The 16,201-nt window shown below is 35.6% G+C and overlaps 1 protein-coding gene across 9 annotated transcripts in view; it reads right to left on the bottom strand.

The window, feature by feature from the left end:
- The window catches only part of CCDC82 (coiled-coil domain containing 82), a 34,184-nt gene extending 17,995 nt beyond the window's left edge, over positions 1–16,189 (bottom strand). Inside the window, exons 1-3 of one of the 9 annotated variants that reach the window (XR_005375410.1) lie at positions 13,841–15,410; positions 10,326–11,059; positions 9,644–9,845 (exon numbers count right to left, since the gene is read on the bottom strand). Coding sequence is in view for 8 of the 9 variants with exons in the window: in XM_038568221.1 (XP_038424149.1) it covers positions 9,644–9,845; positions 10,326–11,045 (922 nt within the window). In the remaining variant the exon portion in view is untranslated. Of the gene's footprint in view, positions 1–9,643; positions 9,846–10,325; positions 11,060–13,840; positions 15,416–15,470; positions 15,740–16,098 lie in introns of those variants that run through there. The other 8 variants (XM_038568221.1, XM_038568222.1, XM_038568220.1 and 5 more) reach the window with 8 other exon arrangements.
- Between the last annotated feature and the right edge of the window lie 12 nt (positions 16,190–16,201).

Genomic DNA, 16,201 nt, shown 5'->3' with positions numbered 1-16,201 from the left:
ACATATTTTAAATCAGTAGAATATAACTGGAAAATGAAATAATACTTCAATAGCATTCAATTTTGACTATATTTTAATCAACCTCTGAATATAATATAGTTTGGTACATAATTTAATTTGTGAGTGTTAACCTGCATTTAAACTCTACCTAGCGCTACCCAAACTATATTAAGGGGAAATGTTCTGGGAATATTAACACGTGTTGAAGAAAAAAAAAAAACATAAAATTCCACCCCTGTGCTCCTAAGTTTTAACTATCAAATAAATTGAAATAGAATTTTTTTATCCCACTGATTTTATCAGTCTTTGTGCTGATGCTCAATGTCACTAACCTGCTGTAGAGTTTGAGAACTGCTGTTCTTTTTGAAAGACCCTTGACAGTGTTTCTTTAGAATTGGGAATAAAAAGAAAGGGCAGAGGATCAGAATCATGTGGAGAGTTTTTGCCTAACCACAGAATCTCTCTCCTACCAATGGATATCAGAATCTCTTCACAAGAGTCAGGAAGGTCTCAATGTCATTGTGCTTGAGTGTATAGATGGGTGGTGGAGGAATTAAGCTCCTCACATCTCAAATTGAAAAAAAGATTTTATTGAGCAAGGATGTGCCAGGCATTCTTTCATATACTTACATGCATTGCTGTATTTCTCTATACAAGCCTATGACGTACAATCAATACCCTTGGTTTATTTTTAGTTAAGGAAATAAATACAAAAAGGATAAAAAAATTTCCCTAAGATTACACAGCTAGTAAACGCTGAAACCAGCACTGGAACACAGTAGTCTGATTCCAGATTTCATGCTACTATCCCCTAGGTAGATTTCTTCTTCATAGTAGTTAGGTTTGATAATATAGTTCAGAACATGAAATTTTAGACTTAGATTGGAAATTGGAGAAAATAATTCAAATCTCTCATTTCATTTTACAAATATAAATATAAATATAAATATAAATATAAATATAAATATAAAAAATAAATATAAATATAAATATAAATATAAATATAATTTTTTTTAGAGAGAGAATCTTAAGCAGGCTCCAAGCCCAGCAAAGAGCCTGATGTTTGGCTCGATATCACAGCCCTGAGATTATGACCTGAATCGAAATCAAGAGTTGGACACTTAGCCAACTGAGCCACTCAGGCACACCTCAAATCTTTCATTTAAAAAATTTAAAAACTGACCCAGTAATGAAATAAGTTACCCAAGGTCATCCAACTAAATAGGGAAGAATCAAGATTAGAGCTCAGACTCCTCCAGAGCTTTTTTCAGTGTTCTAAACCTCATATTGGATGAGCTTCTGTGGAGCATCCTAGGAATATTGTTTAAAATTTACTTCTACAGGGGATCCCTGGGTGGCTCGGAGGTTTAGTGCCTGCCTTCAGCCCAGGCCACAATCCTGGAGTCCCAGGATTGAGTCCTGCATCGGGTTGCCTGCATGGAGCCTGCTTCTCCCTCTGCCTGTGTCTATGTCTCTCTGTGTGTGTCTCTTATGAATAAATAAGTAAAATCTTATAAAAAAAATTTCTTCTACAATTATAAAAAAAATTGCAAAAGAATACAGGAGAAAATCAACAATATTTGTGTTTATGCATAACTCAATTTTTCCGAGGTAGTTAATTTCCCCATACTCAATCACAGGGTAATTTAGTCATTCTATTGATTTTATCTTTTATCATATATTAATTTCACATATATGCTAAGACTTTGTTTTGGCACCATGTACCTTTCTTAATGATCTGGCTGTCATTCTCATAGTAGTACTACACAGCTTTACTTAGTGAAATCTTATAACTTTTTATACCTGGTAGGGCAAGTCCTTCTGATTTAGTTTATTGTCTAATTTTATTCATTCTCATATTTTTTTACCAAGTGAACTTAACATTGTTTTGCAAAGTTGAATCAAAACGTTAATGTCATAGGCTCCTAGGTGGCTCAATTGATTAAGTGTCAGGCTCTTGACTGGGACTCAGGTCATGATCTCAGGGTTGTGAGATCGAGCCAAGCATCAGGCTCCTTGCTAGGCTTGGAGTCGCTTTAGATTCTCTCCTTCTGTCTCCCTTTGCTGCCCCTCCCCCAAGAGTTAATTTCGGAAGAAATAATTTCTTGTACTATTTATTGCTTTCCAGAAACATGCTGTCTCTGCTTTCATCTATGTTTTCTTTGCTATTTCACAGTAAAGTTTATTCTTTTACCTATAAAGTCCATGCTTTTCTTTCTAAGATTAAGCCTAAGAACTTCATTTTGTTTGATACTATAAATGGAATTGTCCCTCATTATATCTTCTAAATAATTATTAATTTATTCTTATGGGCACAAGGAATCTCTTAAATTTTACATATTAATTGTGAATCTGGTTATCTTTCTGAGATCTTTTGCAAATACCCAAGAGTCAAATTGTCTTATATATTTGAGGAAAATGAACTTCCTAGCACATCACGGAGCTGGATAGAGGGAGATGCTGTTTGAGAATTCCTGGGCAGTGACTCTGCTTTCTCCCCTAACCCTGTGAAGGATGGAGTCTTGCGAGTGCTAAGTTTATTTCAAGAACCGAGAGAGAAAGAACATAAGGAAACTATGGAAATACATGCTGCATCGACTCCTGTTCTCAATCTATGCATATCCTTTCTCTTTGTATCTCAGGTTAAATGAGTCAGAAACTTAGAGCTTGTGTGTGTGTGTGTGTGTGTGTGTGTGTGTGTGTGTATAATCATATTATGTTCAAATAATGTCTTTTCCTTTTCCAAAGTTAATTTCTGGTTTTACGGGATCCCTGGGTGGCTCAGCGGTTTAGCGCCTGCCTTCGGCCCAGGGCATGATTCTGGAGACCCAGGATCGAGCCCCACATCAGGCTCCCTGCATGGAGCCTGCTTCTCCCTCTGCCTGTGTCTCTGCCTCTCGCTCTCTGTGTCTCTCATGAATAAATAAATAAAATATTTAAAAAAAAATTCTGGTTTTACCTCTTTTATTATTATTGTTCAAAACATCTAGAACAAAGGAGGAAATATTTGTCTTTTTTTAAAGATTTTACTTTATTTATTTTATTTTATTTTAGAGAGTGAGGGAGAGTATGCGCATGAGGGCAGAGGGGAGAATCTTCAAGCAGACTCTGTGCTGAGCACAGAGCCCAACGTGGGGCTCCAGGCAGGGCTCCACATGGGGCTTGATCTCATGATCATAACCTGAGTCGACACCAAGAGCCACTCAACCGACTGAATCATCCCAGGCATCCCTGTGTTGTTCCTTAAAGACAGTATCTCTAGTGCTTCATTAGAAGTATATATTGTCTCTTAGTTTAAAATATTCTTTGTTATATAAAGGAAAAATACTCATATTACAAATTTTTAAGACTTTCTTTTTGTTTTTAAATCAAACATGGGCATTGAATTTTATCAAATGCTTTTTAGAATCTATTAAAATTATGACATGGGTTTTTCTCTTTTGACGTACTAGTGGAACCAATATTATCAACCCATTTTTTAAAAAAGATATCATTTGAGAGAGTGTATGTGTGGGAGGATTGAGAGGCAGGGAGAGGGGAGAGAGAGAATCTCAGACTCTACACTGAGCATGAGTCCAACACAGGGCTCAATCTCAAAACCCTGAGATCATGACCTGAAGCAAAATCGAGAGTCAGCCACTTAGATGACTGAACCAGCCAGCCAGGCACCCCTAAATTAAACCATTTTTATAGGTCTAAAATAGATGGCTAGATACTATTTTCTTCATTTTTGTAATTAGAAAAAGTATTTCCTTCATATGCCTATGTGCAAATCTATTTTCATCAACTTACTAGGATGTGAACCTCCTTAACTTAAAGAAATGGGTGTCTGTCCAGCAACTCAATATTCCTATCATACCTTTGAAATCATATCTCCATGTTTTTCCACCCAAAAACATGCTATGTCTCTTAGCACATTCAAATTTTTACATATCACACTAAAGCTATAGAATTTTTCTTCCTTTAAATGTCCATTTGTTCTGTATTTCTCCCCGCCCCCGAAATTTGTGTAATAGAATTATTTCTATTCCTTTATGTATCATCTTCACCTTTAGAATTGTTTTCTTTTTTCTCTATGGTAGAAGAATGCTGGAAAGACTTTTTAGGTTTAATCTATATATCACTGATGAGATTTTCTGTACTGTTAATTCTATTGTTTACATTTTCCAATAGAGATTTTACTTGACTTCATATTTTTAATTTTCTAGCAACTTATCCTTATCTTAGCTAGCTGTATTTCCCCCTCAAATTGTTCTCTCCTTGATTTCCTAATTCCTTTTCACAGATTGTAAAGCAAATGTGTTATACAATTTTCTTCTGTTTCCTTTAATGAAACACTTTTCATAGGCATTTTCTTCTGAGTCTTCAGGGCAATGTTACCTTTCCCTTGTGCCACAATATGATTTCACTGGCACTTTTTACTTATCCTCCAAAAGAGAGTTCTAGTATTTAATATTTAATGTAAATGGTTGCAAGACCGTTCCTAGGCACACTCTGTGTTATGTTGATGGAATTATTCTTTTTCATTGCTAGATGGAGACTAAGTTAATGTTTGCTTTTAATCTAATTTCCAGTGTTCTAGCAAGTATTTCTCTAGCAAGGCACTAGTAGACTGAGATGTACATTTCTGTCTATACTTTCTTCTCTGTCACTCTGAACATATTATAGAGCACTGAAAAACAATATAATCATCAGTATTCACAAATCTGAAGGTTATAACTACCCACGTATTGTATTATAGTGTGGGTACATTATGGGTCTGGAATACAATGGACCACTGCTAGTCTTTTCTTCCACTTTTTATCATATCTTTTCTGGGAGCTGCAGTCTCAAAATAAATTTAGAGAAATACTGGGATTTATGAGAAGGAAAAAAGACCATGATTGTCTTCAACTGCTTCAAAGGTATAGCAGAAGAGGAAACTATTCTATTTTGAGATGTTATAGATACATCTCTCAAAGCCAAACGGCAGATAATGAGGAATTGACAAAATGTCTTCCTATAGGTAGAACTGTTCTCTTCAAAAAGATAAAACTGCATTGGCTACTCACTGTAATTCTCACCAGAGGAGTGAATTTGGAACTAGAAAATGTTTTTTCCAAATTGTGATCATTTATGTTGACTATCAGTAGTTGTCAGTGTTCTTAGAGAAGTTGGGAAGAGAATGAATTTAGGAACATTAACCCAATTAGAGCCTAACTAAGGCCACAGTGTAATGTTCATTATTCATCACACAGGTTATTACTTTAATGAGAAAAAAATATTTTTTAAAGAGTAAGAATTAACCTACAGCAATTTTTAGAACATTGAACTGAACTGAAAACTGCCTTATGTTTAATTTTATTATATTCATAAACATTGATAAATATTAAAAACAAGTCATAAATTATCACTGAAATATGTGGGGTTGTTTTCGTCTGACTTTAAAGAATTCTATCACATCTAACATTTCTCTGTCTTGAAGTATAGACCCAAGAGCCTTTAGCCTATACACTTATCTTAATCATCCATCCATCCAACTAACAATGAGTTCCTATATCGTATCATCAACTTTAAAGAGTATGAGAAATGCAAAGAGAAGTGAAGTGGATTAACCATTGAGGTTATTTTTTGGAAGTGGGTATGCCCATATATTTGGCTCTCTTTATTGAGTTTTACTTTTCTACATGTCATAAAATTCACTCTTTTTGGTATACAGTTCTATGAACAATGCATAAAGTTGTGTAACCGCCACAACAACCAAAAAATAAAAAAAATAGTTCTACATGACCCCAAAACTCCTTTATGTTACTGCTCAATAATTTAGTTTTACACATACTGAGTCTGAGGTGTCTGAAAGATATGCTGATGGAAATGTTAAATAAGATGAAAAACTGTAACTTGGGCTTTGGAGAAATCTGTGCTGGAAATAAAAGTTTGGCAGTTTTTGCCCATAGACTGAGCCAAACTTATGGGGAAGAGACTGCCTGAGGCACAAACAAGGGAGTTTGAGGATGACCTTTAGAAACATCAATATTTACACAGCAAGTGCAAAAAGAGGAAAGCAATATTATAAAGGGAAGGCCAAGATAGAATGGTACCACAGAAGCCAAAAAGAGAACTTTCTGAAAGAGAAAGTGGTTAATTGTTGGTGGCCAAGCCCATGACAGTAGCATGTTAACATAAGTACTGAAAAGCATTTTGGCAAATAGGAAGTAATCACTAACTTTAACGAGAGCAATTTCACTGAATTGATGGGTGCAAGAGCTCAACAATGCTTTGTAGAGTTAATAGGAAACTGGAACAAAGGATAAAATTTTGAATAGTGCTTAATGAAACATACTAACTCAAGGGAGGAAAGGTATGAATATGGCTACAAGTTGAGAAAAGACAACTTTAAGGATAAAACCGGAAACTGCAATTAAGAACATGCAAGGTAAAATGTGCTGCATAAAAAATGAGATTCATCTCTCTCTGAGTGGAGATGCTGAACAGTAAAAGCAAGTATAGAGCTTCTTGGCATTTACCCAAATGAGATGAAAACTTGTATTCATAGAAAACCTGCACACCAATATGCATAGCAGCTTTATTCATAATTGCCAAAACTTGAAAGCAACCAACATGTCCTTCAGCAGGTGAATGGATAAACAAATTGTACGTCCATACAATGAAATATTACTCAGTGATAAAAATAATCTATCATGCCACTTTAAGAAATTGAGGAAACTTAAATGCATATTATTAAATGAAAAAATTCAGTCTGAAAGGGGTTACATGCTGTGTAATTCCAACTATAAAACATTCTAGCAAAGGCAAAACTATGGAAACATTAAAAAGATCAGTGGTTGCCAGGAGTTCAGCGGAGAGTGCAAAAAATGAATAGTAGAGCACAGGAGATTTTGAGGACAGTGAAACTAGTCTGTATGATATTGCATCATTATGTATTTGTCAAAACCCATAGAATGTATAACACAAAGAGTGAGCCCTGAGATAAAATATAAACTACAGTTAATAATGCTGTATCAATATTGGCTCATCAATTTTACATGTACCAAACTAATGCAAAATGTTAATTATACGGAACCTATATACGAGAGGGGTCATGTAGGAATTCTCTGTGCTTTCTACTCTTCAGTATATCTAAAATTGTCCCTTAAAAAAATAAAAGCATATAGATGTAGGACAGAGAAACAATAATAAACTTTAATTTTCATTAATTAGCAGGAGAAAGCATGGGTATGTATCACTGAGAAAATATTCACATTCTATTTATAATTTTAATTTAAAATATTTATAATTATAAATTATAATATATTATAATCCAGAATGAGGGGATATGTCCTAACTGATTTTCCCTAAAATTTCAGTGTCCAGGTAGCAGGCAAACAAGTGACTACTGATGTAAGGAAAGTAGTCATTGACTTTTGAAATACAGATGCTTATCATTGGCATCTCTATAACTGATAAATTTCTTGAAATTTAATTCATACCTCAATCTACTATTTTATTATAAATCATGAGATTGATATTGAACCATGTTACGCATAGTTTTAGTAAATACGACCATTTAAAAAAACTGGAAAGAATCCATTCTTGAAGAAAAAAATAACAGCCTGTTTCTACCAGAGTTGTAGATCATAAAAATAATCTTTGAATTTATGTACAACTATAGAGATTAGAAAAATAATACATATTTTAAGATACCCTAAAGTGTTAGGGTTATTTGTGTTTGTTTTTATTAACTGTAAGAAAACATAAAAATTCTAACTTCCAATGTCTGATAAGTTTCACTGACACTTCAATAGGCCTGATAAAACCAATGGTTCTCAAAGTGTGGTCTGTACACACCCAAAGTCCCCAAGTCCATTCAAGGGGATCTATGAGATCAAAGTAATAACATTAAGATAATCATGCTGTTTTTACCATGTTGACATTGATAATACAAAAAATAACTATGGGTAGGGCAGCTGGCTCCCTAATATGAATCACGGCAGTAGCACCAAGACCAGTAGTAATTACTGTAGTCATCAATGCTATACACTCAGTAAAAAGCTACTTTCACTAAACAGTGTCCTTGATAAGTAGTAAAAACTATTAATTTTATTAAATCTTGAACATACATCTTTTTAGTATTCAGTGGGATGAAATGGGAAGTATGCATTAAATACCTATGTTGCATCACAGTATGATCAATCATACTTTGAGGAAAAATGCAGCTAGGAGCTGAAAAAAACCTCATTGATCATGAAATACCATGTTTACTTGAAAGAACAACTGACAGGGGCACTTGAGAGGTTTAGTCAGTAGAGCATGAAACTCTTTAAAAAAAAATTATTTGAGAGAGGAAAAAGAGAGAGAGCAGGAGCACGAGAGAGACACAGAGAGAGAGAGAGAGAAACTGAAGCAGACTCCATGCTGAGAGCAGAGCCCAATGTAATAAGGCTTGATCTCATAACCCTGAGATCATGACCTGAGACAAAACCAAAACTTGGATGCTTAACTGACTGTGCCACCCAGGCACTGCAAGCATGTGACTCATGATCTCGGGGTTGTGAGTTCAAGACCCACACTGGGTATAGACTAGATAGATAGATAGATAGATAGATAGGGAGAGATAGAACAAACGATTGATAAACAATGGATATTGAAGCATTTGTCAAATATTAAAAAAAAAAGAACAAAGGGAACTATGATTTCAAGAACTCATTGCTATAGATTTAAAAACCAGACTTAAAAAAAACAGATTTTTAAGTAGAAATTAGAATTTTAGAAAATTTGTATCTGCTACTACTGTGAACTTGATAGCTTCCCCATACCTAAAAAAATTCTGATTAGATTAGTGGTAATATTAACAAATGTTATTTAAAAAGTATTGTATAAAGGAATATGTCAACATTTGGAAGATCTACATAATCCAGTGAACCAGTATTTTCCAAATGACTAATGCATGATGCTATAAAGTCATGTATGGGTAAAAGATCCATTCAAACTACAAGACAGATTAATGGAATGCAATGTAAGTAAGTACTAAAAAATCATTTATATGGTTTCAGATTCCATATTGCAACTAACTTTAAAAATCACTTATTGAATTGGGGTGTAGTGACAAATAAGAATATCCACATTATTTTGAAAATACTTTTAAAATCTTTCTCCCTTTTCCAGCTACCTATGTGAACAAAATTGTTCTCATCTACTTCAACAAAAACATCAAAATACACTGAATGCAAAAGCAGGTATAAGAACCTAGCTACCTTCTATTAAGCTATATATTAAATACAATTATTAAAATGTAAAACAATGACTTTCTTATTTTAAATTGTTACTTTTAATACAAATGTTATTTATGTTAACGTGTAACAAGCTTATTAATGTTGGTTTAAGTCAATTAATAAATATATTTTAAATTTGTTTTGTATTTCTACAATGGTAAACGTTGATAGGTATAACCCACAGAAACAAAAAGCTCTCTGGGGTCTTCAATAATTTTTGAGTATAAAGGGTTCCTGAAACTACTAGAATAAACTATTTTCAGAGTGACAAAGTTATCTAAAAATAAAACCATAATTCCTAATCAATGACTTAGAACATGATAATAAAAGGCTGATTTGATACTCAATATAATTAGAGCAAGTGATAAAACATTTTCTTGATATTAACTTACAAAGAGAATTCTGTTTTACTAATTTCAGTTGTGATGTAGTCAATTTTTCTCCTTGCTGGCTTTTATTCTCTTCATCACCTTCCTCATCTTGAACTACAAAGTCATCAATAATATAATCATCTCCATCTTCATCATATTCATAATCATCCTCCTCCTCATCATCATTTTCATCATTCCTTGGGCAGGATTCCTTTTCAGAGTCCTAATTAAGTTAAAATATACCCTTCAGTAAATTTTTACCTTTAAATTGTCAGTATGGAATATGAAATTAAAAGACTAAATCTGAGACCAAAACAATGATCCATGGGAATTAATTTCATATTGTAATGTTTAAAAAAAAAAAAAAGTCTTGTCACGTTAAATGTTGAACTTTTGGAATTAGGAAGAATATACCTTGGTAAATGCTATGAAGTGTTTAAACTGGACATTAAGATTATAAGTAGAAGGTAAAAAGAGGAAAGACCATATCAAACAGTCTTTCAATTTTAAAACAGTGATAAACTGAGGCTCATGATAAAACAGTATATTAGATACAACAGTGCGATCAAATGTGTTTAAGGATACTTAACTAAAAAATAAATTCAAGAATTGAGAAACAGAATGGAATCAGCACTTTTTTATAAAAATTAAACACTTTAAGGAAATGTATAAACAGTAACAAAACCAATAAAATATAACACACCTCAAAATCTCTACTACTATTGCGTCTCTGACGAGATCTTTGTTTTGAGAGTTCTTTCAGTTTCTGGAATTGTTCTCGCTTTCTTGCAGCTAAAGTTTTTTCAGGTTTTTTTTGCTCCATCTCCACTGAAGAACATTCATCTTCAACCACTCTACGTGGACGTTTAACACCTACTTTTCTAACGAGGATATCACTGTCGTCACTCTCATCACTGTCATACATAACTGAGGAGATCCTTTTTCTCTTCCCTCGTTTGATGTGTTCTTCTTCTATGTCATCTTCTATTATTTGTCCTGTATGTTTATTGAGATCATCATCCTCTTGACTTAAAAGCTTTTCATGATCTGGTAAGTCAATACTTCTACGTTTGTTTTTGTTTTCTTCTTCTTCATATGTGGAACTGTTGCCAGTGTTCATGAGATGCTCACAGTTACTACCTTTGCTTTCAACTTTAATTAATGTAAGTTCTCTCTCATTTTCCGGCTTTTTATTACTATCAAACCCCTTGTTACTGTCAAGCTCTTCATCACTGTCAAGCTCTTCGTTGCTATCAAACTCTTCATCTCTGTCAAGCTCTTCCTCACTGTCAAACTCTTCGTCACTATCAAGTAACTGTGAGATACTACTTCTTTTAGTCCGCCTCCAATCCACTCGAGATTTCTGCTCACGCTCTTGAGTTTTAGAATTTTTCCTTGTTTCGTGTCTTCTAACATGTACCATTTTCACTTAAGCTTCTACAAAAAAAGTTATTAGGAATACAATAATGATAACCAGATTACAACAATGAATGCATTTATGGTACAAACTATATTTATTTGGTGTTATAAAATGGTTCACAAAGGTAAAAATCATATAAAATATCTAAGTGACGATGGCAGAATAGTTATTCAACAATTTATTGAACATCTATAAAATAATTATATGAAAATCTATTCTGAATTATTCTATATTTTGTGCTAAAATGGATACGTAGAAAAATAATGGTCCTGTTCTCCAGAAGATTATCCATGGGTAGAACATACCAACATATATTAAGAAAAATGCAAGGTATTTATTTGATAGAAAACAAGAGATAAAAATAACTGCAATAAAATTATAAAGATGCAGAAGAACAATATAGCAAGTCCTTCACTTAAGATTTTATGGAACAGGTATGATCTGAGAGACTACTAAAGGAATGGCTATCTTTCAACAAAAAGAATGACAGAGAATAGGATTTCAGGCATGTAAAAATGCTAAGGTCAAAACTTCAGCACTGAGAGAGAACATGGTACATTAAGTAATTTAAGTGTGACCAAAAGGGTGTGAAGAAAGGCTTTATGCTGGGGAAAAAAGAGACAACTATAGAAAAATAGGGTGGGATTACCAGAATCATTCATCCTTAGGCAAAGGATTCTGAACGGAGAAATGATATGAATCATAACATTAAGGATCAATTTATATGAAGAAAGTTATAAAGTAGTAGTTGAGAAAAGACAGCAGTGCAAAATTAAGAGACCACTTATTCAATAAGGTGATACACTTTATACTATACTTTAGTAAAATGGCAATGGCTTTAAACCACACAAAGGTAAAGATACAATCCAACAGAAAACGTACTAATAATCCAAAACTGGGTGAAAAACTAAAGTTTCATGGTGAAGCAAAGTATGATATTGGGAAGGAAAACAAATACTGTATGTTTCTGATTCAGCAAAGACTGACCTCCATTAAATTTACCACAAGTATATAATAAAGGAACAATAAGAGAGAAGTAAGATAACTAGAAGAGTAACACATAGTTAATTCTGTAGTTGCTAAGGAAAACAGACATATGATCACACTGTAATGAGACTAACCTCATAATATATGTATAAGGACTTATATGTTCTTTTTTAAATTTTTTTTTATTTTTTTAGGACTTATATGTTCTATTGAGAGTTATCTCCAAAGAAATCACCTTGTAAGTCTAATTATTCCAATATTTGCACCACGGCACAGAATATTAATGGAGATTTTCTATGGAGAAAATGGAGATACTATGGTATCTATAGTATCTTTGATACTATGATAAAACATAGTATCAAAAAATACATTAAAAATATGAAAATAACCATACTCCTTATTATTATTTTTTTTTAATATTAAAATTAAATATTAATTTAATGGAGAATATTAATGGAGATTTTCTATGGAGAAAATGGAGATACTATGGTATCTATAGTATCTTTGATACTATGATAAAACATAGTATCAAAAAATACATTAAAAATATGAAAATAACCATACTCCTTATTATTATTTTTTTTAATCCCAAAGACTGGTTTAAATACCCATTTTATTGACTTGTTTTAGTTTAGGGACTGTTAGCAGCTTCCAGAAATGAAATCTAATTTCGAAAGACGAATATTAATTGCCATTACAGGTATTTTTTAAATGTGCTGTAACTTTGAAAATAATCCAAAAATAGAATGCCAAAATTTTCTGAGCAATGGCAGTATCACTCAATCAAGTTTATAGCTTTCCAGGATGATTCCTCTTTTGGGTGGGTAGGAGTGAAGGAAATACTGCTCATTCTATTGTACAAATTCTGTTATGTTAAAAGGCAATGTGACAGTTTCTAGAATGGTAACAATTCATGTAAAATCAGAATAATGGTTGCTAAGATTATACACCAGAAATTATCTTTGTAGGCTGAAGTGTGACCTTACAACAGCAACTGCTGCGAGATAACAGAGCATTGTAACAGCAATCTAAGAAATCCTCGTCAATAGACAAAATATTCTGTTACTTGAAATTACACTTGGGTTGCATACTACAGAAGGCTTGTATTAAAATCAACAAAGATGAGAACTGTGGTCAAAACTACTTTTAAAAAAATCTCTTTAAGGTATGTTTTTTATATGTTGTACTGCTTCACAGTAGGTCCACCCAGTTCTTCTCCAGGTTTTAAACAGATTACTGTTGTTGTTTTTAAAATTAAGCACCAGATAAACTACGCAACTGATACCGTGAAGCCATATAGTGCAAATAAGTAATTTTTAAGCACAGATAGTTAAATTTGAACAAACTGTGCATGTGCGTTACACTACAATGTCTTTCTAATAAGTCTGAATTGGGAGGAAAAAAAAGAAAAAATATTTATGAAAACAAATGACAAATACAGTCTCAGCAGATACACTAAAGCAAGTGTGAACAGCAGGAACATTAAATGAAAGATGATTGTATTAGTACTCAACAGCAGTTTCATGTACACCAGATGACTATCTCACAAAGCTGTACCATGTCAAAAGACAGTTATTTATCATATCAACAGGTGACCTCCTATGACAATGGTAGAGATGAGTAAGAATGTGACATTATAAAAATACCTATCACTGCACATGGTTGAGCTATTAAAAAATCCTATATGTATAGGAATTTTTTAGTGCATTTTCATATGTTTTTAAATATTGACAATGATCCTAGAAGGAAGATGACTGTCTACCTTTATTTATAAATATCAAAGCCAAGGATATAGAGTTTAAATGACTTACCGAAGATCACACAGCTTGTTAGTGACAAAGCAGGGATAAGAAACCAGGTCTCCTGATTCCCCGTCCAGTTCTATACAATGACTGCTGCCAATATTATATTTGTATAAGGTAGTAAAAATCATGCCTTTAAAAAGTCATTATTCTATCTCTCATTCATGCTAAACTTTAGTTTCATAAAATAATCATCAAAATAGTTTAGAGTTTACAAACATGCTTTTTAAAAAGTTATGTAACAGAATTTTAGTGCACATGAGTTAGGCCAGAAACTTCTGGAAATCGTCCATCCAATTGGCAAGAAAAGAATGTGCAAAAGAGATGAAAGTTTGAAACTTCCCTCTACCATCTTATTGATGACACTGATCACAAGACTTAAGGATTCCCCATTGAGTCCAAAAGTAAAAATTCCAAAAAAGTCAGTCTCCGATGAGAAAAAAAATTTTATTTGGGAAAACTGCAATATTGAATATTTGAAGAAACAAATTTTGTTCAAATAAAATAAATCAACTTTCATTTGTCCAACTGCCAAATTTCCACGGTCTCTCTTCATATTTCAAAACTGCTATTTTATCAATAATGCCAAAAATTATGTCATTGAAAAAGAAGGTAATTTAAATATGGTTGGCTCCTCTTTTAAAATTGTGAATACTTTTACTATGTTAGCTGGGGAGGGAAGAATGATGACAGAGGGAAAAAGTGAACTGAACCTGAGGAGAGAATGAGAAGGTGAAGGCAGGTTGATGAATAAGACATCTCTTGATCGTTTGAATTCACTCAAAAAAAAAAAGAATCCATGCAATGGATGTAATTTCTTTATATGATGAGTATACAATTTCTTGAAATGAGAATATAATCAAGCTTCTTTAATGATACCTTACCTTTAGGCAAAGAGAAAAACAAAGAAACTGCACACAGGAAGCATTAAATAAATGAAGAGGGTCAATACTGTCACATCTTTGTGCTTCATAGTTAAAGTCACATAAAAGGCATCTACAAAGCTACGCTGTCTGCAAGAATGCAAGGTAAGAATCCATACTGCTCTCTCACACAGTAACTCTACCACTCAAAGTACTTTGATGAGTCTACTTGAATTTCTCATCAGAGGAAATATCCCTTACGTGTAGACTCTGAGGTCAGTTCATTCAAAGATTCATTCTAGGAATCACTTGCCCTGTCAGGTGGCAGTTTACATTTTTAAGGCCAGAAGGGCAGTGGAACCCCAACCATTACTTGAAATTCCACCAGGAGGGGTGCATTCCTATTTGTAAAACAACACCCCTCCCTGACGTTTCCTTCCATAGGGCAGTTTGGAGAGGAAACCTTAATTGACCAAAGAAATGGTCACTGAAGGTACATACTATGTGCCAGCACAGGCTGAGCTGTGGCGTTACTGGAAGAAACTAGCGACTCGGCCTCTGCTCCCAAGGAGCTGCCAATCTGATCCAACTACTAGGGGCGCACGATTTAACGGCTGCGGGGCACGATTCTGATTAAGGTCTTTTCACACTGCCGTCGGCAGATCTACCACAGTTCTCCCATTACTGGAAGGCAGGGCAGCACCACACGACAGAAACAGGGAATGGTAAGATATAAAGGGAGGAAAGCCAATTTGCCCCGCTTGGAATCAACGAACCAATATTCCACGGTTTCGCCTAGAGCGCATGGGCCGGCTTGGCCTCGGGGGCTCTCTAAACCCAGCGGGGATGAGCGGCAGAGAAGGATGCTCTCGGGAGTCCACGTCGGAGTCGTTTTCTCGACTACCAACCTGCTCCGGCGGGACGCGGGGGACGCGGGGGACGCGGGGGACGCGGGCGGCCGCGCGGCTCCGCCTCCGGGGGCGAGGGCGCCGCAGCTGGGAAACCCGACCGACCCTCCGGGCTCCGCGGTGACGCGCGCGCACGACACAAACCCCGGCCCCGGCACGACACAAACTCTCCCGCACCCGGAGAGTCAGCAAGGGGCCGGGAAGGCCGCCCCGCCCCGCCCCGCCCCGCCCCGCCCCGGCCGCCCTGCCCACTGCCCCGCGCGGAGGGAAAGGGCTCCCCGCCCGCTGCAGCTCCGCACCCGCGGCCGCGAGCGGAGGCGGCGCCCGGAGGACCGTCTTCCCGCCCACCCGACGGCGCCCGCGGGAACGACTTTCTCCCCGCCCGCCGGGAGGCGCGGCTTCCCCCGCTCCGTCCATACGCCGGGAGCAGCCGGAGCGAGAGCGAGTCCTCGCCCCGAGGTGCCCCGCGCCGCCCCGCGCCGCCCCGCGCCCTCACCTTTCAAAGATCCTCCGCCTCCGCCTCCGCCTCCGCCCCCGCCTCCGCCCCAGGGACCCACCCGGACGGGCGGTGCTCCGCCTCCTTCCGGGGAGCAGCGGAA

Source organism: Canis lupus, chromosome 21, assembly GCF_011100685.1.
Source record: "Canis lupus familiaris isolate Mischka breed German Shepherd chromosome 21, alternate assembly UU_Cfam_GSD_1.0, whole genome shotgun sequence".
Lineage (NCBI taxonomy): Eukaryota > Metazoa > Chordata > Mammalia > Carnivora > Canidae > Canis > Canis lupus.
Note: the sequence above shows the minus strand (reverse complement) of the source record. Positions and strands in the feature narration are given on the sequence as shown.